The sequence below is a fragment of the Canis lupus genome, chromosome 1 (assembly GCF_003254725.2).
Source record: "Canis lupus dingo isolate Sandy chromosome 1, ASM325472v2, whole genome shotgun sequence".
NCBI classification, from domain to species: domain Eukaryota; kingdom Metazoa; phylum Chordata; class Mammalia; order Carnivora; family Canidae; genus Canis; species Canis lupus.
In genome coordinates, this window is record NC_064243.1 from 14,569,175 (window position 1) to 14,594,448 (window position 25,274).

General features: G+C 34.6%; 1 protein-coding gene across 4 annotated transcripts in view; it reads left to right on the forward strand.

Annotated features, from left to right (window-relative positions):
* Positions 1–25,274, forward strand: part of PIGN (phosphatidylinositol glycan anchor biosynthesis class N) — a 107,422-nt gene that overhangs the window by 22,521 nt on the left and 59,627 nt on the right. For all 4 annotated transcript variants that reach the window (XM_025422116.3, XM_025422117.3, XM_025422119.3 and 1 more), the window contains 8 exons: positions 751–857; positions 6,098–6,222; positions 7,229–7,359; positions 8,241–8,357; positions 11,194–11,234; positions 13,971–14,030; positions 15,615–15,707; positions 16,383–16,438. In XM_025422116.3, the coding sequence (XP_025277901.3) occupies positions 751–857; positions 6,098–6,222; positions 7,229–7,359; positions 8,241–8,357; positions 11,194–11,234; positions 13,971–14,030; positions 15,615–15,707; positions 16,383–16,438 (730 nt within the window). The remainder of the gene's footprint in view (positions 1–750; positions 858–6,097; positions 6,223–7,228; positions 7,360–8,240; positions 8,358–11,193; positions 11,235–13,970; positions 14,031–15,614; positions 15,708–16,382; positions 16,439–25,274) is intronic.

Sequence of the window (25,274 nt, forward strand, 5' to 3'; positions counted from 1 at the left end):
AATAGGCAATATTTATTCCTTTATATTAAGAAAAATACAGTTTATGAATAGGATAAGTGAAATATTTGAATTTTCTTCTTGCTTTAGGATGTACCAAATGACTTCATCTGTTTTAGATTGTAGCATTCACAGACGACAAATTTTTTGAATAGTTTAATCTGTACAGGGAAACGGACTTTGATGTTTATTTTTGTGCTGTTGTGTATTAGCATTGTGACTTTGGCTGAGTAATTAACTTACATGTAGTGTATCTGTAAAATTAGAATGGTGCTATGAGAACAAAAAGCAACAGCATGTTAAAGTAGTAGTCATAGTCCATTGCACTTAAAATAAATGTTCATTCTTTCTCCTGTCTTTCTCTTCCCTATTATAATATAAAATGCTGGGCAGCCCGGGTGGCTCAGCAGCTTAGTGCCGCCTTCAGCCCAGGACGGGATCCTGGAGACCCGGGATCAAGTCCCACGTCGGGCTTCCTGCATGGAGCCTGCTTCTCCCTCTGCCAATCTCTCTCTCTCTCTCTCTCTCTCTCTGTCTCTGTCTCTCATGAATAAATAAATAAAATATTTAAAATAATAATAATATAAAATTATATTATTTTTATAAATTAAAATTATAAATTAAAAAATTTAATAATATAAAATGCTTTGTGAAAAATTTTGGTTGCTCACAAAAATCTTTAAATAACTACTTCATATTTCATGACAGATTAAAAAATTGTTAAAAAGATTTTTCCCAAAATTTCCTTTTCAGGTGCTAGTGGAGACCATGTTTATGCATATAGCTATGATGCTGACAATGAGGATTTTGGTGCCCAGGATGTAACAAAACTGGATACTTGGGTTTTTGATAATATGAAGGTGAGTACTATTGAGGTGATCATCTTCAGCACATGTATTTGTACCTAAGTACTAGAAACTGATTTGTTAGTAAATGCATCTTAATTTTTCCTACTTGTATAAACTTGAAAGTTCTGTATTTGTACATACTATTTTAAAAAGACTAGATTCTAGGGATCCCTGGGTGGCGCAGCGGTTTGGCGCCTGCCTTTGGCCCAGGGCGTGATCCTGGAGACCTGGGATCGAATCCCACGTCAGGCTCCTGGTACATGGAGCCTGCTTCTCCCTCTGCCTATGTCTCTGCTGCCCTCTCTCTCTCTCTCTGTGACTATCATAAATAAATAAAATTAAAAAAAAAAAAGACTAGATTCTAAGAAATTACACTTTCTACAATAACCAATTAATGGAAGTTTTAAAAAAATCTGAAAAAAGATAACTTTTTGAATTTTCATATTTCTGACAGTGAAATGGGCTCCATAGATTGGAATTCAGGGAGCCTGCATTTCATTCCTATTTGCTGAATAGTCCTAGGTAAACCTCGATCTTTCTTTGACCATACAATAGTCTTTTAGCAGTGGAATCATGTAAGATGTATGAAAAATGCTTTTGAAAGTGCTGTTCAAATGGAATGCATTTATAATAACATGATTGTTTAAAAATTGCACTTCAGAGAAAGATAAGCAAAAACAAATTAGCAAGTTAGTCATAATATCCATATCCATGGGTTTCTCTAAGCAATAAAGGTGTTTAGACTATTTGATAGTGACAATTACCACAGTTTTCACCGGGGATCCAGTAGAATTCATTTTGAAAAATTGTGTGAAAATCTAAGTTGTGGATATTGCCTCTCTTTTCTTCCTGTCCATTGTTTCTCATTTAGATATAACAACTTATAATTTATCTGTTGTAAGAAGCACTCATTGATTGACCCTTAATGATTCTTCTTCTTACCAGTAGTGTCTTTCAAAGTGACCCTGCAGACTTCTCCATGATACAGTCATTTTTGTTAGCTTGTAAATGAATTCCTCAGTATGTGTCTTCATTTTTCTTTGTAGTTGCTTAGCAGGAATTAAGGGTTCAATACATTCTTTGATAAACCATATTTCTTCTATCAGGATCTTTCTCCTTGAAATTTTCTTTTTTCATTTAATGTATACTTTTGTCAACAGGGAAAACTTGAAATTAAGTAAGATCTCTTTAAGAAAATAATTGGCAAATTTTACTTAACTAATTATTATTTCTTAATGTAATCTACTTATGTTAGTATTTGCTGAAAGGCACTTGGCTTCTAATTTCATATACATAGCTAAAAATGCTCCAGAATCATGGATTTGATTCCTTGTGTATGGGCAGATATAGCTTGTGGCTGACCTGCGTTTATGCCTTTTTTCCTTTCTTTATTTCAACACTGCTAGTGATCAGAAAAAATTATTTGCCTATGACTTCATAAAATATGGCATATATGTATAATAATAACAGTAATATGAAATCATCAGCAATGGGAAAATGGTGTGAAGGGAAAAATATAGGGACTAAGAATATGCCTTTAGAAAATCATGATCTAGATAGGTAGAGGAAGGCTTTCCTGAGAGTATTAAAATGATCTCAGAAGTATTGGAAGAAATGGATGAATCTGGACTGCATGTGAACAAGTATTTCAGGCCAACAGCAATCAATATGCAAATCTTGGGCACTGAAGAGCCAGCATAATAGATTTGAGGAACTGAAAGAAAGGGAAGTTAAGGTGGCAGGAATACTGACTGGGAGCAAGATCTGAAGTAAGGCTAGAGAAGGAGTCAGGGGTCTTACCTAGACTTGTGTTCTGGTTAGATACTCAAGCTTAATCCAAGCAGAACAAATCCATGTAAATGTCTACTCACTCTTTTAAACTGTGGTAAAATACATATAACATAAAATTTGCCATCTTAGCCATTTTTAAGTGTACGGGTTCAGTAGTGTTAAGTATATTCATATTATTGTGCATCCAGACTCCAAAACTTTTTCATCTTGCAGAACCAAAACTCTGTGCTCATTAAATAACCCCCCATTTTCTTCCTCTCCCAGCCTCTGGCAACCACCATTCTACTTTGTTTCTATGTATTTGTTCCTATATGTCTATGTTTTGTACCTAGATACCTCATATAAGTGGAACCATACTATATTTGTCCTTTGTGAGTGGCTTAGTGTGATTTCATTTAGTATAATGTCTTTAAGCTTCATTCATGTTGAATCCATTTGCTTTTTAAAGTTTTGTTTGTGTATCATCTCCTTTATTAGGCCTTCCATGACTTCCCTTTGCTTCACCTCACTTCCAGTTCCACTTAGATAATCCTCTTCTATATTCCCTTGGTACCTCTATCTTAAGTACTTTATTATGCTATACCATAATTCTTGATACTCTGGCAGATCCCCCTTCAATTCTGAATACATCTTGTTGGTAGAGATACTGACTTTTTCTCATTGTTAACTCATTTCCTAGCAAGGAATCATCTGGTACATAGATACAAGTATTAGCTTAGATTAGGTTCAGTTCTGTGTGATAGGGGGAAAAACAGCTTAAAAGTTTACTTTTATCTCAGTAAAGATAGTGCCAGAAGTAGGCAGCCCAGGATTGATGCAGTCCAGGACTTCCATATGGTTCCGTGGTGTCAATAAGACCCAGTCTCTTGAATTTCTCCTCTGTCCTCAGAGCATGAGTTTTATCTTCAGAGTTGTTATTTCAAAGAGCCTTAGGTCTTCATAGTCTTTTGACTGAAATACTTGATTTATATCTCATTGCCACAACCACTAAGGCACACTTAGCTGTAAGAGAGGATGGGAAATATGTAGGTTTTAAGGTTGAGCATTGCCATGTTTCATGAAATCACAGAATCACTCAGAAAAATCACTCAGAAAAAGAGAGTGCATGTTGGGGTAGTCATCCAATAGTTTCCCATGACACACAACAAATATTCGTTGAGTATAGAAATGAACGAGTCTGTTCGCAAGATAAGAAACAGTAGGAGCGGGATCCCTGGGTGGCGCAGCGGTTTGGCGCCTGCCTTTGGCCCAGGGCACGATCCTGGAGACCCGGGATCGAATCCCACATCGGGCTCCCGGTGCATGGAGCTTGCTTCTCCCTCTGCCTATGTCTCTGCCTCTCTCTCTCTCTCTGTGACTATCATAAATAAATTTAAAAAAAAAAAAGAGAGAAAAAAAAGAAACAGTAGGAGCTGATTGTCACGAGTAGAGTAGATATGGAAGGGAGAGTAACTAGAGTATATATTACCTCTTGTGTCCAAAAGACTTTTTTTTTTTTAATTTTAAACCTCAGTAGTGTTACCATTTCTTTTTTTTTTAATTTATTTTTTATTGGTGTTCAATTTACCAACATACAGAATAATGCCCATCACCCATTCACTCCCACCCCCCACCCTCCTCCCCTTCTACCACCCCTAGTTCATTTCCCAAAGTTAGCAGTCTTTATGTTCTGTCTTCCTTTCTGATATTTCCCACACATTTCTTCTCCCTTCCCTTATATTCCCTTTCACTATTATTTATATTCCCCAAATGAATGAGAACATATAATGTTTGTCCTTCTCCGATTGACTTAACTTCACTCAGCCAAAAGACTAACTTTTAAAAAGCCCTTAGGAATCTAACAGGTTGAACTCTGTAAGATTAGTATTTCATAGTCTCCCAGATCTTATGTCCATATATGAATGAATAGCACTTTTTCCATAGTGGAAATTTTTTTTTTTTTTTTTTTTACAGTCATGGAACAAATTTTAACTTCAGGTGCTAGGTTTTTGGGGGTTTTGTCAGCTTTCAATTATATCTTTAGGGGGGATGCTTGGGTGGCTCAGCGGTTAAGCGTCTGCCTTCAGCTCAGGGCGTGATCCTGGAGTCCCAGGATCGAGTCCCACATCGGACTCCCTGAATGGAGCCTGCTTCTCCCTCTGCCGATGTCTCTGCCTCTCTCTCTGTGTCTCTCATGAATAAATAAATAAAATCTTTATAAAAATGTTATATCTTTAGGGTTTAACTCCTTTCTTTTGAAGAACTTGCCACTTCTACCTAGATTAAAAACTTCTTAGGGGTAAAGTAAAATGTATATGAAAGCTAGGGACAGTTTTATGCTTTTGAGGAGGCTGTAGCAGGTTATATTCTATTCTTCAATAGCAGGCTTCTCTATATGGCACCATGTGTATTTTTTTACTTCTATTCTTCAATAGCAGGCTTCTCTATATGACACCATTTGTATTTTTTTAGTCTTTATAATAATGAAGAATCATTTCAAAATATATTTCAGATTTTTATTGAACAATTAAATCACTCTTGTTAAAGTTACCATCTATTACATGGTTAGAGACATTTATGTGAATGGTAATTATGTATCTTGGCATAGCCTGTTAACTTACCTAAAATAATTTAAAAGTGTTCCCCACAGGGCAGCCCCAATAGCCCAGTGGTTTAGCACCACCTTCGGCCCAGGGTGTGATCCTGGAGATCTGGGATCAAGTCCCACGTCAGGCTCTCTGCATGGAGCCTGCTTCTCCCTCTGCCTGTGTCTCTGCCTTTCACTCTCTGCGTCTGTCATGAATAAATAAATAAAATCTTAAAAAAAAAAAAAAGTATTCCCCACAGGTACTTGTTTACATGTTCATGTGTATGTAAGTAGAAGTTATGATTTTTGTCTTAGAACAGCATTATGAATCCAGCTTATCATTATGAAATTAATAAAATAATTTTTGACCCGTGTTTTATTAAGTTAGGGCATTTTTCTCTCATACAATGTGAAGAACATATTCTAGTCTTGGACAAAGGAGACTGTTTAGAAGCTATTCACAATGATCCAAGTGAGCAATTATGGTTGGACTTGTTGGATTCAAGTAGTAACCTAGCCAGGACAGTGAGAAATAGTCCAGCTTTGAAAACATTTAAAAATGATAAAATGCTCCTAAAATGTTGCCTCTAGTACTATTTTATTTGGCTCTTGACAAAATGTTTCTTCAACCTGCTGTATTTTATTCAAGGCTTATGAGGTCTTCATGAAATCAGGTGCCCCTTCCTATAACTTTTTCTTGGCCTACTTATTACCCGGAAAATAGCTCACTCATTATTCAACAATACGGACTTTGTGTTGATGGTCCCAAGGACAAATTTAAACAAAATAAGATAATTTAATTTTATAGTTATAAATGCAATTAAATGTTTTCGTCAGAATTACTTTTAAATAAAATAAATGAACTAAATTTCTTTAACTGATTTGTTACATATAGGAATTCTTTCATGCTGCCAGAAACAACCAATCTTTGTTTTCTAAACTAAATGAAGAAAAAATAGTTTTTTTCTTACATTTATTAGGAATAGATACAAATGGACATGCTCACCGACCAACATCGAGGTAATTTTAATGCTGTGTTTAATTTTGTGTTTTTAAGGGACCCAACTATTCTGTTTAATGTTTTAAAATATTATAATTTGTTTGTAATTCTCACATTGCTTATATTCCATATTCTTCAGGCAGGGAAAAACTATATATTTTAGAAATACTTAAGTAAATCTTGGGGGAAAACATTTATGTGGTATTAATATTGTGATATTAATATATCACAAGAAGATATAATTAGCTATTCTTTATGTGTTCCATTTAATAAGTATTGTGTCTAGCAAATAATTGTATCAAGTTTTCTATACCGTATTTCAGTAGCACTCCTTATATAGAACAGCAATTATTTTTCTCAGTTTTGTAGACCATAAGAGTAAGAATCCATGTTTTACTTTTATTCTTTATTTAGAATTTGGCTTAGATATGTCTAATTGTAACTACAGCCTATTGATTAGTTGCCATTAATGAATACCTCATGCTCCCCTTCTTGAACATGATGGACTGTTTCAGGTGATAGAGTTCATACCAGACCAACCTTTTCAACTGTATAGAATGCTTAAATATAATTTGTTTAAAATATTATATTATTGTTTTATATCATAAACATTCTACAGGATGGAAACGTTTTATACTTGAAGCAGTGATACCTATTAATACGACAGGAACAATATAGTTTGCATTATGAGAGACATGAACTTGGAAGTCATAATTAATGCATCTGAGATGTAAAAAGCATTCATTAAAATGTACTTGCTAACTAATATAGAAGAGTATTCTCCTTTTAAACTATTTTTGAAAACCATTTCAGATTCTTTTGCTTCTTTAAAAGGAGAGAATATAAAAAGAAAGGAGAAAATATTATTTTTGACAATTTAAAGAACCCTGATTTTAAAATATTAAAGACGAAATCTTAAAGTATTTTAAGAGTTACCAACTTTAGATGTAATTAGTTCACGTTGAAGAAATTTGAGTTTTCCAAATTAATGTAATTTAATTTATTTTTCTGTTTCTTTTTAAACAGGGAATATAAGGACAATATTAAAGTAGTTGATGAGGGAATGAAAGAAATTGTATCCATGCTTGAAGATTTTTATGGAAATGATGGGAAAACAGCATTTATCTTTACTTCTGACCATGGAATGACAGATTGGGGTTAGTCTGTCTTTACGCGACATGTACTTTATGATTAAAGTAGTGGTGAATGTAGCTTGCAGATATCTTGTAATGTTGAAGCAGGTTAGATGTCTTAGTATATGCAAAGTGTCTAGCACACAACAATTGCCTGCTTAATGTGTTAGTGTAAAAAATCTGATCTTATGTAAAAAATCTATCTTCTAGCTATAAAAGGGATATATTCTCATTTAAAATGAGAAATTAGAGAAAAGCGTGGAGAAGAAAACAAAGTATCTATCCTGTTATTCTTCTTAGAGTTGGTTGTAAGTGATGACAAACAAGGTAAAGTTAAGGTGGTATGACCAGGGACCCTCAGGCTCCTGGAGGTCTCCCCTAGATGAGCTTGTCCTCCCTGTGAGACTCCCAAGGCAAACACAGTGTGTACACAGAGAACAAAATCAGGCAAAGATGAGATTTGGGTCCCCAAATCACAGTATAGAATTCTAGTGAACTAGTTCCACTCTCTAAAGGCCTTTTGGCTATATCAGCCAAAGTAGCCTTAAAGAACCTTATCAAAGAGATATTGCTGTCCTCTCCAGAACAGAGCTGGAGTTGACTGACTGCTTGCCCTATACAGAGCTACTCTTGTGGCATCTCCTCCAAGTCTTAATGATACTATTCTCGTTCTTCTTTCAGCCAGTCAACAGATACTCTTTTTGTTTTATTTTTGATGCTCTGATATGCTTTGGGAATATTTATAAACTAATTGTTATGCAGTGTTGCAAGCATTTGGGAGGAGTGTGGTGGCCAGAAGTAGAATTACTTATGGATTAACTCTTTAAAATTTACTATTTAAAAAAAATGTAGGTATAAGTTCCTATATACTTACTTGTCTTATTACTCTTTTGTCTTATTGGTAGGTTTCCATGGGGCTGGTCATCCTTCAGAGACTTTAACTCCTTTTGTCACTTGGGGAGCTGGAATCAAGTATCCCCAAAGAGTATCAGCTCAGAAATTTGATGATGCATTTTTAAAAGGTAGAGACATTTATCTTTATTGGTTTTATAAATATAACAGTTTAAAATAAAACCAAAGTTTACCTTTAAAAAATCACTTTTCAAGTTACAGTTTTCATTTTTATATTTGTATCATTATAATTTTTAAGTATTACTTTTGTATAGTTGATATTATTTGGTTTATAATATTCAGGTTGAAATACGTAGTCTTAGGTGTGCTCGTACAGCTCAGTTGGTTAAGCTCAGTGGTTAATCCCACTCTTGATTTTGGCTCAGGTCATGATCTCAGAGCCATGGGATCAGGCCCTTTGTCAGGTTTCTGCACTGGATTAAGATTCTCTTTCTCCCTCCTCCCCACTCCTCCCTGCTCACACATGTGTGCACACACATGCACTCTGTCTCTCTCAAAAAAAAAAAAAAAAAGAAGAAGAAGAAGAAGAAGAAATATATGGTCTTAGTTATCTGCCTTACGAAAGGTACAAGTATAAATTATACAATTACTTTTTTTTTCCCACAAGCCTTTTTATTGCTGAGATTTACATTAAACACTTGAGTCGAATCTTATCTGCAAAGACTGTCACTCAGATAAATCAGACAGATGTCACAATTGACATTTCACAACTGGACTGATTTTGCTGTGTCTCTAGTACTTTTGAAGATTCTCTGTTACTCAAGCTTCCCTTCCTTCCTAATCCATTTTATTCATGAAAATGAATTCCTTTTTCCTGAAGCTCTGCTTATTTTCTAAGGTAGGGTTTTTTTCAGAGTTCCAAAATTGTTATTAATTGGACAAAAAAAATTCCTTTTAGATCCTTACTCCAGATTAGCTGCATAAAACTCATCCAAAACAACATGTTAAAAATGCAGATTACAAAACAGATTTCCAGACCTTGTCACTAGATACTTTAATTCCATGAGTCTGGATTAGCCCTAGAAATTTTCTTTTTAAAACTTTCTCCAGGGATTCACACTGACAGCCATGTTTAGGCATTTCTATCATAGAGGACTCTTTTTGGTTTGCATAATAAGATTTCCTTAAATGACTTCTTTGAATTTATTTTTATTTCGTGATATAATTGTCTTACCATTTTAATTTGAATTCATGTTTTGAAAGTATACAACTCAGGGGGTTTTAGTATATTCACAAGACTGCAGTCACCCCTACCATCTAATTACAAAACATTTCAATCAGCACCCCAAAGAAACCTGTGACCCATTAGAGAACACACCTTATTTCTCCCTCTCTCTATCACCTGGCAACCATTGCTCTACTTTCTTTCTCTCTCTCTCTTCTGGATCTGCTTATTTCATATAAGTGGAATTACTCATTGTATGGTCTTTGTGTCTGGCTTCTTCCACTTGGCATAATTTTTTTCAAGTTTCATCTGTGTTTAGTATGTATAGTTTATTTTTTATAGCTGAATATATTCTATTGTATGTATAGACCATAGTGTTTTTGTATGGACCATATTTTATTTATTCAATCATCTTATGGACATTTGGGTTGTTTCTATTTTTGGCTATTATCATGGTGCTGCTGTGAACATTTGTGTAAAAGTTTTTATGTAGACATGTGTTTGCATTTCTCTTGGATAGATATATACCTAGGGATGAAATAAATGGGTCATATGTAACTCTGTGTTTAATTTTTTGCAGACTGCCACACTGTTTTCTAAAGCAGCTTCAACATTTTATATTCCTATGCTTTGTGGTAAAGGGATTAGATTGGGTCTAATAGAAACTAAGTTAAGTAGTATGTTTGTACTTAGGAGATAAAACTTTATTTTGGCACTTGATTTCTCAGTGAATTAATATTTAGGATAATTTGACTTCAAAAATTATTATAAAAGAAATATACGTTTTTATGTGAATAAAACATCATAACTTATAGAGAAAGGGAATGTGCGTTTTTTTCCTCATCAGGTGATTAGTGTGAATTTTTAGTAGCTGACTAGTAGAAACTGAAGATTTTTTAAACTTTATTAGCTTATTAAAAGAAATTTCATCATAAAACATCTTAGAACCCTTTTGGTAATATATCTTAAAGTCATTAAAATAAGGGATAGTCTCATAATCATTTGTTTTGATAACTGTTTATTGAAGTTTCTGAATTTGTAGAAAAATAGGGGACAGATATCTCTGAAGGCAATTTGAAATAGTAATGCATGGGTAGCCCGGGTAGCTCAACGGTTTAGCGCCACCTTCCGCCCAGGGTGTGATCCTGAAAACCCGAGATCGAGTCCCATATCAGGCTCCCTGCATCTCTCTCTGCCTGTGTCTCTGCCTCTCTCTCTCTATATATGTCTCTTATGAATAAATAAATAAAATCTTTAAAAAAAATAGTAGCTCATTACTCACTATGGTATTTTAACATTTAGGATTAGTGACAGTAGGAATATCACAGCTACAATTTTAAATATTTTGCAAGCAACTGCCATTAGAGAAGAAAAAAGGTTTAGGTTGTCTAATGGACTATCAATTGCTTTAATTACTCCCTGGAGCAGGACTGTCAGTTGTAGTCATGCCGACAGCTGTTATCATTGTGCCTTTTACTTCCATCTTCCCTTCCTCGGGTTTTTGATGTTTTGAAACAATTATCTGTGAATGAGCATTTTGAAAGTTTAAGAAGTCATCACAGAAGACATCAAATATTAACTTTAAAGCTATTCTTTGAAAATTCTAGTTTTAAAAATATATAGCTCTACCTGTTTAAGTACCCTTTTTATTCATAGTTGACTTAAAATAGACTTTCCCAATACTTTCTTTTGTCATTACACCTTGATCTCTCTTAATAATGAAAGTGTTTTTGTTTTGTTTTTAATCTTAACATCAGCTCTTGTGTCTAATTGTGTTTCAGAATGGAAATTAGAGAACTGGAAGAGGCAAGATATCCATCAGGTATTCAGTACAATTTAATCACTTTCAAATTTAATTTTCTCTCCTATAAGAAGTTTAGACCAAAAAAATCTGAAAAACAGTATTAATAATAATGATGATAAAGGATTTTTCAAAACATTTCAGTTACCAAGGGAAATCCATCTAATGCAAATATTTTAACTCAACTGATCTTCCTTCTAGCAAAATAAAAAAAGCTCAAGTAAAACTGAAAAAAGACTCCCTCTAAATAACATTGGCTAATTAAAGAATTATTATGTAAATTGAAATCTGGATGCTTGTTCAGTTTCTATGATTTCTTGTCATGGTTGCCTTGCTTAGTTGCTTTAAGCACAGACATAATAAATAATAAAATCCTATTATGAGTTTTTTTCCCTGTAGTATGTGAGTTACCATTTCTTTTTTATTAACACATATTTTATCTTTAATTCTACCCAGGATACTTACAAATGCAATGGAAAAAAGATGACAAGAATATAGATTACTCAGCTAGAAACCTTAGGTTACAGGAAAATGCATGGCCAACCTAATCAAGTTAGACTGGTAACATGTATAAATATGAAGCATGGAATTTTCATTGTTGAAGATATGCTATGTAAACAGCCATCTTCACTATTTGTAGAAGGCATGGCATTATTGGATATGGCCTCCAAAGTGGTAGGAATATTTTACCTTCTCTAGGTAACCTCACAAGCTGGCATTCCTTTTTTGGTGAATAAACCAAGGTCTAAAATCTCATTTTTAGGCCTGTGATTGCAGAAGCCTGTTCTCTGTCAGCTTATTAAGAATGGTCTTTTCTCTCAGGTTAACTGCATATCACCTAAATGAATCGAAATGTGTAAGATTAGAATAACAGTTTAATTAATTTTGCAATAAAGATCACTATCAGAGGAATAGGGAATATCTTGAAGATCATAAAACATGTTTTACTTATAGTGAGACTGGATTATAATTTAAAACTAAATATAGATTCAGCTATTGGTCTCTGAATGCTCCTACCTCAAATCTGCTTTAGAGGAGAATTTCTTTATAAATTCCTTCCACCAGCATTGTTATGTGTCTGCAGGTGTGTTTAGACCTTGGCAGAGATTAGCATTAAACATGTATAAGGGATATAATGATGAGTAAAAGCAGATACAATGCCTGCCCTAGGAAGCTTACAGTTTAGGGGTGAGAATAGATATTAACTGAATTATTATATGAATAAATATAACATTACAGCTGTGCTAAGTGCTACAAGAGAGGACTGTGAAACCATGAGAGCAGAGTGGAATTATCTGGTAGACGGTATGGTCAATAAAGTCTTCCTGAGACATTGAGGATTGAGCTGAGACTGAAGCATAAGTAGGAGTCACCAGGCACATGATATTCTCCCTCCACTTCAGGCAGAGGGAGCGTCATGTACATAGAGCTCTGGGAAGAGAATACATAGCATATTAAAGGATCACAGAGCAACTGAGGCTGTGGTATGAGGTCTGGGTAGGCACTAGACCCCACAGGGCATTATGAGCCAATGGACTTAATCCTAAAGCTTGGGGAAACCCTTCAAGTATTTGAAGCTTGGAGAGTGATATGATCTTTTTGTGAAAGGATTTGTCTGGCGCTGCTTGGAGAACAGATTAGAGGAGGCCAAACAGTGGATTCTAGGGAAAAGGGAGAAGGCAGAGGCAATTGGAGTTTTCCAGTGTTGTGTGGGAATGCTACTTCGTAAAAAGAGTCTAGATAATAAAAAAGTGAGAAGCATTGAAAGCCTGAGACCAAACTTCAACTTTAAATGGGGAATTAGAATGGTATCTGGAAAGGAGCCACAGTGAGATTGAAGACACTCAGTGGAGTGCAGTATTACAGAAGCTGAGAAGGGAATGGTCTACACAGTGCTGCTGAGAGGCCAACTAGTTAATATAACTACAACAGCATTTTTGGCCACCATTTATTGCAGGATTATTATGTGCCAGGTACTTTATAAATTTAATCTCATTTAATTATGCCATAACTCTGTAAGGGAGAGTTTTTTAAATAAATAAATGATAAGGAAACCAAGGCATTGGGGAGGTTAAATAATCTGCCCCTAATCTTAAGAGATTGCAGGCAAGGATTTGGAACTGGGAATTCTGACATCTAAGCACTTTACTGCCTGAAAAGTTGTAAGGACTAATATAAAAACAGCCAACCAGATCTAGAGAAACAGAGAGTGTTAGCTCTCTAAGGGAGAGTGGTCTATGGGATGATGAAAGGTCAAAAAAGGAAGTGGGGGTGGGTTGAGGAGTGATGGGGAGTTCCAGAAGTGGAGGTAGAAGCACAAACAACTCTGGGAAACTAGGAGCTATATGTCTTTTCTGGATTTCACTGGCTGGCCAAACCTTATGGTATATACTTTTTCTTTAGTTAATATATATATTTTTCCAGTTAGAGCCTTCTATTGCTATTCATTTTCTGTATAGTTGAGGCATACTGAAAAACTATTACATGAAGTAGTCAAGTTCTTAGGTACCAGAGTGGGTAACTTTTTGTTCTAGCATGTTTTACATTTGGGGCTTTTCAAATGTATTTTTTTATACATTAATGCTGCTATAGCAAATGACATTTTTAGAGATTCATATCTATTGTGTATTAAATGTTGGAAGGTAATGGATTATAGTGAACATCAAGATTATAGTCCAAAATATAGTTGCATTAGATTATTTAATTTTCTTACTGATGTCTGTAGATTTATTAGAACTGATTTTTTTCTGTTTGTAGGCCGATATTGCACCATTAATGGCTTCTCTTATTGGAGTTCCCTTTCCCCTTAATTCAGTGGTAAGAAATCAAATTTTCTTATCAGCTCTCAGAAGATAAAAGTGTACAGTAAAATTTCCTTTTTTATGTCTTTCTGAATAATCTTTGGATACATAAAACTGTCCTTTCTTTCTAAGTATGTAATATCTCATAACTGTGGGCATGTTACAATCTACAATATGGAGTACTAGCCTAATAGCTTTTCTTTAAACATTTTTTATTTTCTAAAATGTGTACAGGTTTATCTTTGTATTTCAGTTATAAGTGGTAAAAATATAGAAGTAATTTTTATTTGCAAGCAGCAGAAACTAGATCCATTTAAAGGGAATTTGTTAAAAGGATCTTGCTGGGTTGTTGAATCAAAGGGGTGCTCAAAAACCAGGCATGGAAATGAGCAGGGACAAAGGACACCGGAGACTTCAAAAGAAGAACCAAACAGTTGTGCCCAGGGTACCAACACTAGGGGCGAATAGCATTACACTTACACTTTTTGTGTCTTGACTCTCAAGAGTCAAATTCCAGTGCTTACCATCTGAGTGGGCTAGCCTGGGTTACTTGTCTACCCTTCAGTAAAGGAAGGTGGGGCTCCATTGGAAACCCACTATGTTAGATCCAGTGGGGGAGATTTTCCTTTTTTTTTTTTTTTCCCCAAGATTTTATTTAAATTCAAGCTAGTTAATATATAATATAGTATTAGTTTCAAGAGTAGAATTTAGTGATGATTCATCATTTACATACAACACCTAGTGCTCACTGCAACAAGTGCTCTCCTTAATGCCCATCACCCATTTCACCCATCCCCTCGCACCCCCATCCACTGCCCCTTCAGTAACCCTAGTTTGTTTTCTATAGTTAGGAGTCTCTTATGGTTTGCCTCCCTCTCTGTTTTTATCTTATCTTTTTCTTCCCTTCCCCTATGTCCATCTGTTTTGTTTCTTAAATTCTACAGTGAGTGAGATTTCTAAACATAGAATGGTAATGCTTTTAAGAATGGGAACTGGAATGCTGAAAAGCCAAAAAAAAAAAAAAATATATATATATATATATATATATCCATTCCAACCAGCCATTCTTATTAGGTTTCAAATCAAACTTTTAATAAATGTCGTCTAACTCAGAACTCTGAGTAAATGACCCTTACAGTCATGTGTGTATGTGTAAAACTGAAACAAAAATTTCACAAAACACTCCTTACTCTTATTATGCATGGTATACTCTTAATTTTCTTATGCTTTTTTTTTTTTTTTAAAGTATACTGGTTGTGGCCTACCATAGTGATTTTTCATGTGTGCAAAGCATTGTGTTCACTGCCTACAACACGGTAGTCTTTCAGTAGATACTAGGTTTTATTGAATCTATTTCATCTTTTTTGCTTTATTTACTTTATTATGTCTACTTTATGAGAAAAAATAATAGAACATTTTTCAGTTATGGTTTTAGAAAAGATATTTTGCTTAATTATTTCAGTAATTTATTCATCTACCTGTCTTATCTTTAGTACTTCCTTTATAAGTCTGTTTCATTTTACAAGAATAACCTGAGCTATTAATACTAGTAATAGTATGCTAATAGTATTAATATTAAACTAGTGTTTATTATTTACAGGGTATCCTTCCTGTAGATTATCTTAACAACACTGATCTCTTCAAAGCAGAGAGCATGTTTACAAATGCAGTACAGATTCTTGAACAATTCAAGGTAAAATAAGACACAAAAATGGATACTACTGCAGCTGCAAAATCAAATATATTAAGTGAAAATATTTGATTTTATGTTTTAAGAAATTATTTTCTATAGTTTATCTTTAAATTTTGTGTGTATGACTGGCGTCATAAAGTTTAACATTTGTGAGGTATACGTTCCATGAATCGGTCTGAGGTATAGAATTACTTTTGAGAAGTGTCTCTAATTGTAGGACTACCACATATGCTTATAAAGACTATACACCAACTCTTACTGATTGGAATTTGCCCACAGAGGTAGTGTTAGAGATTACAACATTTCTTGTTATTTAATGTATATTACCATGTGTATTAAGCTAAATTAAAGAGGTGACCATTTAACTGAAACTTTGTTATTCTTAATGCTGTTAATGCAGCCTGACTTATTTTGTTTTCTAAGAGTAAAAATACAGTTTAATTACAGTATGTTATTTTCAAGCTTGATACTAATTTTCAGCTTATTGTGGTAGTGTGATAATCTGAAATTTCTGTTTAAATATTTATAGAATAATATAGTAACATAAAATTCCATTTAGTTTCAAAGTAGTAAACTATCCCCAAAGAGACAGTTTAGTGGATGTTTGTATTTCAAAATGAAACTAATTTTTTTCTCATTTATAATATAATAAAATATTTTCATATTTGGTCCCAGGTGAAAATGACTCAGAAAAAAGAAGCTATTTTACCCTTTTTTTTTACACCATTTAAGTAAGTCTCATATTTTTTATTAACTTATAGGAAGGAATCTTTTAATGAGTTTGAGTACTGACAAGATAGATTAGTTACTTAGAACTTTGTCTTTTTTGTTTATATTAGTGCAAACTCTAAAACAAAAGCCTCTTCTGGTGTTTTTGTAAATAATGGGCCAGGTGCCAGATTCTACCTTTGAATAGCTGATAAAGGAGATAAAGGACAGAGAGAAATGTGGGAGACATTAAAGAGATAATTGAACAGGGCCTGTTTGGGAACATGTGGGGACCCTTGGCTTGGTTGATTGGGAGGTGGTGTTACCATTATGGCTTGTAGAAGGAAAGAAGAAATGGTTTGAGGAGCAAGGATCAATGTTTCTGAGTTCAGCTTACATTTGAAGATACCAATTAATTAGAATTATTTAGAAATTAGAAATAAAATTAGTATAACAAGTTAGGGTCTTGGACCTCAACATAAAGATGAGAGTTGATTGTGTAGATTGGAGGCATCAATATAAGATAAGATGGTAGTGTTAACTGTTGCACATGTAGGAGGCGGTAGGAGAACCTAGAAAGTGACAAGAAAAGACCGATGATGCAATTCTGGAGGACAGTGACAACTACTGGGTGGATAAGGAGAGCAGACTTTGGTGGGCAGCCGGATTTTGCTGTCTTATCTGTTTTCCTTGAATCAGGAGAGAGGAGATATGAGTCACAAACCTGGATCTGCACTCCTAATGTGGGCAGATATATTCAGTCTCCTTTATTCCTCCTCATCAAGGCTCATTTTCAATTAGCAAGGATCACATTTAATTAGGATGGATTTTGATCTTGACCAAAATACATAGAAACTTTATAATATGGGTGTTAGTAATGGGTTTGAATGACTTCATTGGAATTATTTTTGACAACTTATATAGCACTAGTATGGTATTCATAAACTAGAAAGGCTTAAATATTACATTACCCTCTAAATAATGTGATTACATGCCTGACTTTGTGTGTGTGTATATTTGTGTGAATAGGAGAGCAAATACCAACCAAAATTAGGATTTTGCAGCTTATGATGATATGAAGTTAATTGCCCTAAATATTACACAATATACATCCAAGGTGTAATTACCTTTGAAGATTGTCCCTAATTGTAAGATTATCATATATGCTTATAAAGAGTATAAGCCAAGTTTTTACTGATTGGAATTTGCCCCACAGTATCTCATATACATATCTTATGCATCTGTTTATTTATAGTGTAGTGGTGCAGTCGGAGCATAATAGAATAAATAAATGAACAAGAAATATATTATCAATTCCTGGTATGAAGAAAATACACAGGACATTGAAAGTGAGACTGTGGGTTGCTTTAGACCAGCCACTCTAGAAGGACTGGTCAGGAAGAGGTAGTCTTCTGCAAAGGGCTCAGGTGCACACTGCCTACCTTCTTCCACTTAGACCTGCTTACTGACCATGAATTTCCTGGGCTTTGATGCTCAACATCTGCCTGCAGCGCCACTACTAGCTTTGTGTCATCTGGGGGCCCTGCAGCATTCTTGATTCCTAGCTGGTGACTCACCCACTTTGGAGCAAAGCTATCAGCTCTGCCTACAGACTTGTCTGGCTGAAAATCACCATTGGTCAAAAGTCTGCAATCTGACCAAAAGGTACCTAAGATTAAATGAATGATAGACTCCTGAGGAAATAATTTAAGGAACAGAAAAGAAATTTAAAATGTTAAAATTTCTCAGAAATATCTGAAAAGCTATTGTATCCTTAGCACACACTTTACAAAATGAGAAAGAGTACAAGATGCATATTTTTAAAAAGAGAAATGCAACTAAAAACTTACAGAATGATACATTGTACAAGAATAGTCCAACTGGGAGGCAAACCCTCTAAATTAGAATAGCAATGTGAAATGAGTTTTAATATATGAATTGAATAAGAAACTGAAGGAAACAAGATGGCACACATGGATCGCATACATTGCTTCATCCCCTGAAACAAGGACAAATGGAGACTTTAGGGAAAAGAAGGCATTTCCAACTGTGCAAGAAAGTGTGCTTCAAACATGAAGCAGCCTAATGTGTAAGGTGATTTCAAACAGCTGCTGGGAGTATGAGAAGAGAATTCATGGCACATAGATCAAAGCTTCAATGAAATAGACAAGAAAATCTAATCATAGCATAAAATTTAGCTACTCAGTGAGTAGTAAGTAACCATAATACAGTAAGAGACAAACCTTAGACAAAGCAAGACTTAAGTATCATTATTGGATAGAATGTAAATGTTGCCTACCTTGACAGTGTACAAGGTTACAAGTTGGAAGGCAGAGGAGGAAAGAAAGTGGTGCTATTGTCCTCATGAAATAGAAAGTGGAGATTCTGGATATAGTTGAGAAAGTGAGACAGAGGTTTAGGTATTACATTATAAAAGTAACCAATGTAGGGGTGCCTCGATGGCTTAATCAGTAAAGCATGCAACTTTTTTTTTTTTTTTTAAGATTTTATTTATTTATTCATGAGAGACACAGAGAGAGAGAGAGGCAGAGACACAGGCAGAGGGAGAAGCAGGCTCCATGCAGGAGTCCAACGTGGGACTCGATCCCCAGTCTTAAGGATCACACCCTGGGCTGAAGACGGCGCTAAACCGCTGAGCCACCCGGGTTGCCCAAGCATGTGACTTTTAATGTTGGGGTCCACATTGGGAGTAGAGCGAGCTTAAAAATAAAGTGACTATGGGCATCTGGATGGCTCAGGTCATGGTCTTAGGGTCCTGGGATCGAGCCCCGCATTGGACTCCCTGTTCAGCATGGATCCTGTTTCTCCCTGTGCCTGCCACTCTTCCTGCTTGTGTTCTCCCTCTTTCTATCAAATAAATAAATAAAATCTTTTTAAAAAATAAATAAAGTGACCAATAGCCAACAGAAGAGGTAAAAATAGTAATATAAGCATATTGAGGGAGGAGGAGACAGCAAGAATAGACAGAGTCAGTGAGGAGTCCACAGAAAATGCCTCAGGTCATCCAGTCAGGCAATATTAATAGAAGCATATTATTAAGAAACATGGAGTTAACTACCAGAATACCTGAAAATAGACACATGTAAAAAATTTTGCAAAAAAAAAAAATTGCGTCTGGGTTGGAGAACTGAGATGAGAAGGGTGGGGTGGGAGTTGTTGGTTGTCATTATGCCCTCTGTACTTTCTGACTTTTTAAAAATTGTGCACATATTACTTGGATAAAGCACATTATTTTTAAAAAGAACAAAAATAAATCGACATCTTAATCATTGGCACAAATGATCAAATGGAATCATAAAAATAATGGGCATAAAGAAATATAAATGTTAGAGTCAATGTCTTGGGTTACATGAAAGTCTGTGGTTATTATATTTAGGAAGTAGTTTGGTGAGGATTGACATTTTTACAATGTAGAGTATTACTTTACAACATTTACTTATGTCCTTAAGTAAAATTTTATAGTGTTCCCCATAATATATTTTTTCATTATTTTATTCCTGGATATTTTATTTGTATCATGAATAGTATCTTTTTTTTTATTACATATGTTCAATATACCAGGGAAAACAGTTATTGCCCTTTACCATCGGCGTACAAGGGACTGTTTTTCTCTAGTCCGATGAATTTACTCGTATTTACACCATCCGTTTTCTTCTAGTCACCTTTATGTATACACCTAATGTCAGCATTATCCACTTAGAAACTGTATCAAGTAAATGTTAGCACATAATAATGAAAGAGTACAGTTATCACAGATCCTTTTTGCAAAACACTTAAGTACTTGTTACAAACGATTGGTTCCCTGAAGCCTTTCCCTCTGGAATAAGTACCGTATTTCCTTTTTTTCTTAGAAATATGATTGACTCATCAGTTCTTAAGTTTGAGAAAATGTATCTAGGATATTGACAGCTGAGGTTTCATAGTCTTGAGATTTTCCTTAACATGATCAATTTCACCAGCATCGCAAGATTTTAATTTAATGGTATCTCTCCACCATTTCTTCCACTGTCTGAGTCTTGTCTTACATGAATAATTCACGAATAGTGTAATAATTCCTAGGGTGCTGAAATAGCCAGTGTTTCAAGATGTGAAAATATAATTGCTAAGATCCTTTAACATACCTTACACTTGTAAAAGACTCCAGTGAATCCGTATGGTAATTGCATATCCTATATTATCCTGTTATTTAACAATTAAGTATATTTTACCTTTTATATCTTAAAGATTTCTAAGAAAGGCTAAAAGTCATGAAATAATAATCTATTCAGACAAGTAGAACTCAAACTCAAACCTTGTGCTATGCCAAGGAATGACCAGCAGGGGGTGCTACATGACTAGGAGAAGCATAAAAGTACCTTAAAAAGGAGGAAATGCACTTTGTATTTCAAAACTGTGTACCAGAGGCCAGAGTAAGGCCAGAATAACTTTAAAGGAAAAAAGTTACATAAAATGAGAAAAGAACAAGAAAGGCTTCTTGAGTATATCTGAAGAAAATGAAAATGGGAAGGAAATACTGTACCTTGCCAATAGAAAAATAGCTGTTCTTTTACTTAAAAATCACTATATAAACTCAGAGCAGTTAAAGTTTAACCAGGTATTTTAATATATTTTCTACCAAAATGACAAAAGCTACTTTCATTCTTTTTAATATATTTGTTTCTTTTAGCTGATATGGATTAAAGTCCTTAGACCAAATTTAAATACTAATTTTAATGTGAATCTACCACTTCACCCATCTGGCTTACTAATTATTTACTTATTTACTAGAAATGGAATTTTCTCCTTCAAAATTGAAATTCTTCTTTTAAAAAAAGTAACTTTTATATGTCACATACATAAAAAATGTTTATTTACTCAGTTATGACTTAAAAGATGAAAATAAGGGACACCTGGGTGGCTCAATGGTTGAGCGTCTGCCTTTGGTTCAGGGCATGATCCTGGAGTCTTAGGATCGAGTCCCACATCGAGTTCCCCACAGGGAGCCTGCTTCTTCCTCTGCCTATGTCTCTGCCTCTCTCTCTCTCTCTCTCTCTCTCTGTATCTCATGAATAAATAAAATCTTAAAAAAAAAGATAAAAATAAGATTCTATATCGATGATCAGTGCAAAGGAACTCGGGTTATTTTGGAGATAGCTTATCCCTCCTCTGTCTTTATCTCTTGAAATATTTTTCCTTTAATCTATAAATAGATGTTCTCTAAAATATATGTGTTAAGTGCAAGGAAAATATTTTTGTAATAAAAAGCTGAGAAGATGTAGAAGATAGAATACTTCAAAGGGCAGCATTTTAAGGAGATTTTGTCCTGCAAACACTAGTCACCCTGAATAATTGATGATAAAATATATTTACAAATATATTAACCACAATTATTTTAAAGTGTACCTGATAACACCACCAATAACCATATCGTTTGTGAGTGTGCTTCTACTGTCTTTTTCATTTGGTCCTGTTATTGAGCCTGGTGGTTTTTAGATGAATGCCTATCATTGTATATTAAAGGTTTTGGAAGCTCTGGATTATCTCATTCTCCAAAGAGGTTTCACCTTATCCTCTGACAGGCACAGAGTAGTAACTAACTCAAGGCTGTATTGCATTTGTTGTCTTCCCTTACCTCTGGTTTGTTTGTGTCTGTCTGCCCTTAGAATGTAGCCTCCCAGGGATTTCAGTGGAAGCTGTGTGCTGTCCAGAGCCCTTCCTTGGTGGCTCCTGAACACCAGATTTTGTCTCTTCTATATCTTGAAACTGCGAAAACTTCTGTCCTTTTCAGGTGCTTTCTTCATAGCTTCTTGTCCTCTTGTTCTATGCAGTTGAAAAATTCACTAGGTGTCCAACTCGTTCCCCTTCTCACCAGATCGTGGCCTTTGTTTCTTTACCTGAATTGTCCACATAGAATAGAATAGAAGTTGTTGCTTATAAAGATTCCTTCTCTCATTCTTGAGATGTCACCTCAGGTTAAGTATTAAGTTAGTTTATGTAATTTCAGATAGCTTTTCATTCATGCCTTTTTAAAATTTCTTTTATTTAAAAACATTTTTTTTTAAGATTTTATTTATTCATTCATGAGAGACACAGAGAGAGATGCAAAGACATAGGCAGAGGGAGAATCAGGCTCCCTGTGGGGAGCCTGATGGAGGATTCGATTCCCGGACCTCGGGATCATGACCTGAGCCAAAGACAGACACTCAACCACTGAGCCACCCAGGTGCCCTCTTTTTCTTTTTTTAATCCAGAATGAAGATTGTATATATTATCCTCTTATTTGTCTTTCTTTGTGGGTCTTCATATCCTGGCTGCATTGGCAGCCACAAATGTTATTTATTTATTTATTTTTTAATCTCTGTTGCCTTATAAGATTGCCAGAGACTCTATTGGATTCTCTACCTCCTGGCAGCAGCTATATGCCCAAGTTCTCAGCCTTTTGCCAAAAATAAAAATGGCAGATGCCCTAATTGTTACAGTTTGTAGAATGCTGGACTAATTCTCTGGTATGCTTCTCTTTAGGATCTTAACTCTTTAATTCTTGATGGTCTATGAAGCTCTCTAGCACCTTCAAATTGATTTTTTAATATTAATCAGGCTTTCTAGTTGTTCCTTTTTTTTTTTCCTAGTTGTTCTTGGTGGGAGCATTGATACGTCCAAACTTTCCATCATAACCAGAAACTGTGGTTAAACTTAATGTTTTAATTATTTTATTTAAGAAAAAAAAACCTCATTAGTAAAATGTGAATGAGAAAGTAATGAACACATACAATAAAAATTACACAAGCAATAATAAAATGTGACTTCTCCCGAGTTCTAGTCTCACAGTCTTTTCCCTTGGAGGCAAAGTTGCAGTTTCTCATACATCTTTCATATATATATATCCCTCTTCAAACATGCTGAAAAGAGTAGAGAATATAGCAAAAATCCTTATACCCACATCCAGGTTTAAGAAATGTTAACATCTTGCCATATTTCTTGAGATCTCTTTTTCTTAAGAAATAAAATGATCTAATGTAATTGAAACCCTATTTTTAAAATCTACCACATTTTTTTATAAATCTCTTTTTTCCATTCACCATGATTTTCAGAATTTATCCATGTTGACACATGTAGATCATCTTTATTTATTTTAATTTATAGATAATATTCCTTTGGTTACTTCTCTACCACAACCCCCCTTGTTTTGTTGTTGTTTTATGTAAATGTTAACATATTGTACCTCATATTCTGGACTTTACATTTCTCATAAAACTTCTTTATGTTTAAAATAGGTGACACTAAGATTGACTTTGCATCCCTTCTCGACTTACAGAAAGCTAAAAAAAATTTTACTGGGGAAGAAGTTTGTAAGAGTCTTTAATGTCCTAATGGTACAATGAGATTTGTATGGAACATTTTGATGAACTCCAAACATATTCCAAACCTTTAGTATGTCCCAAGAATTATAAATAGAACTTTTAGGAAAAATGTAAATTAGCCTGACAGTGGTTTTTTTTACCTGATTCTTTACCTAAGTATTCCATATATAATGTAATAATTTCACATATGATATAATGAAATATAATTAACATAATATAACAAATATTTCTCTTTAAAAATACTTCTTTCATCCTTCTTAATGTATTATATTAGCCTAAGTAATTTTGTTCCAAACAAGCTTTGTTTTCATCTTTTCATTTAATTTAGCAAATGATTAGGTACTTTAAGAATGGGAATTTGTATTATTCTCTTATTTTTTCCCTTTTTTTAGATCCGCAATATTTTGATAGCATTTTAATCAATTAAGATTTATTGATTCATTTTATATGCTTGGTACTTTGCTAAGTATTATTATGACTTTTTATTGAAATAATGGCCTACGTGAAGATTAAAATTTAATTGAAGAGAAATAAATTGTTATTAGACGACACTAAAGTGCCAGTGATGTGAGGTGGAATTTGGAGAGGACCATAAAGGATGATGAGGATTTGATTTTGGAAAGCAGAGTGGGAAAGATCTTTATGAAAAGAACTCAGATGTGAATACGAGATAGGTGAAGAATGAAGTGTATAACCATTTTATACCTCAGGGTATACATATGAGATAATGGGAAATTAAGTAGAATAGAAAGAAATATGGTCATCAGTAGTCCAGGAGATTAGGGATCCTGGGTGGCTTAGCGGTTTGGTGCTTGCCTTCAGCCCAGGGCATGAGCCTGCAGACCCGGGATCGCATCCCACGTTGGGCTCCCTGCATGGAGCCTGCTTCTCCCTCTGCGTGTGTCTCTGCTTTTCTTTCTCTCTCTCTCATGAATAAATAAAATCTTTATAAAAAAATAGTCCAGGAGATTTAGAATTGAAAGACAATAAGATGCTTATCTCAATTTTATGTAATTTAGAAGATGGAATCTGTATTTTAGGAAGTTGAGTGGATCAAAGTAAGGGTAGGAGATCAACTAGAAAAGTTTTATAGACATCTGGAAAAATGGGGAATCCCTGGCTGTCTCAGCGGTTTGGCGCCTGCCTTCGGCCCAGGGCATGATCCTGGGATCGAGTCCCACATTGGGCTCCCTGTGTGGAGCCTGCTTCTCCCTCTGCCTGTGCCTCTGCCTCTCTCTGTGTGTTTCTCATGAATAAATAAATAAAATCTTAAAAAAAAATCTGGAAAATTCAACTTCGATATAATCTTCATGTAACTCCAGTGCCCTTTGGCTCGTCTTCCAGTTCTCAGACTTACAGGAAAATACTCTAAAATATGTGGTGTCTGAAGGACAAAGAACTGGATTATGGCAACACTTTGAAGTAACTTGTTTTTTTTTTTTTTTTTTTTTCCCATGTGTTCTCACTTCCTGTTATCTTTTTCCTCCAAATCTCAGTG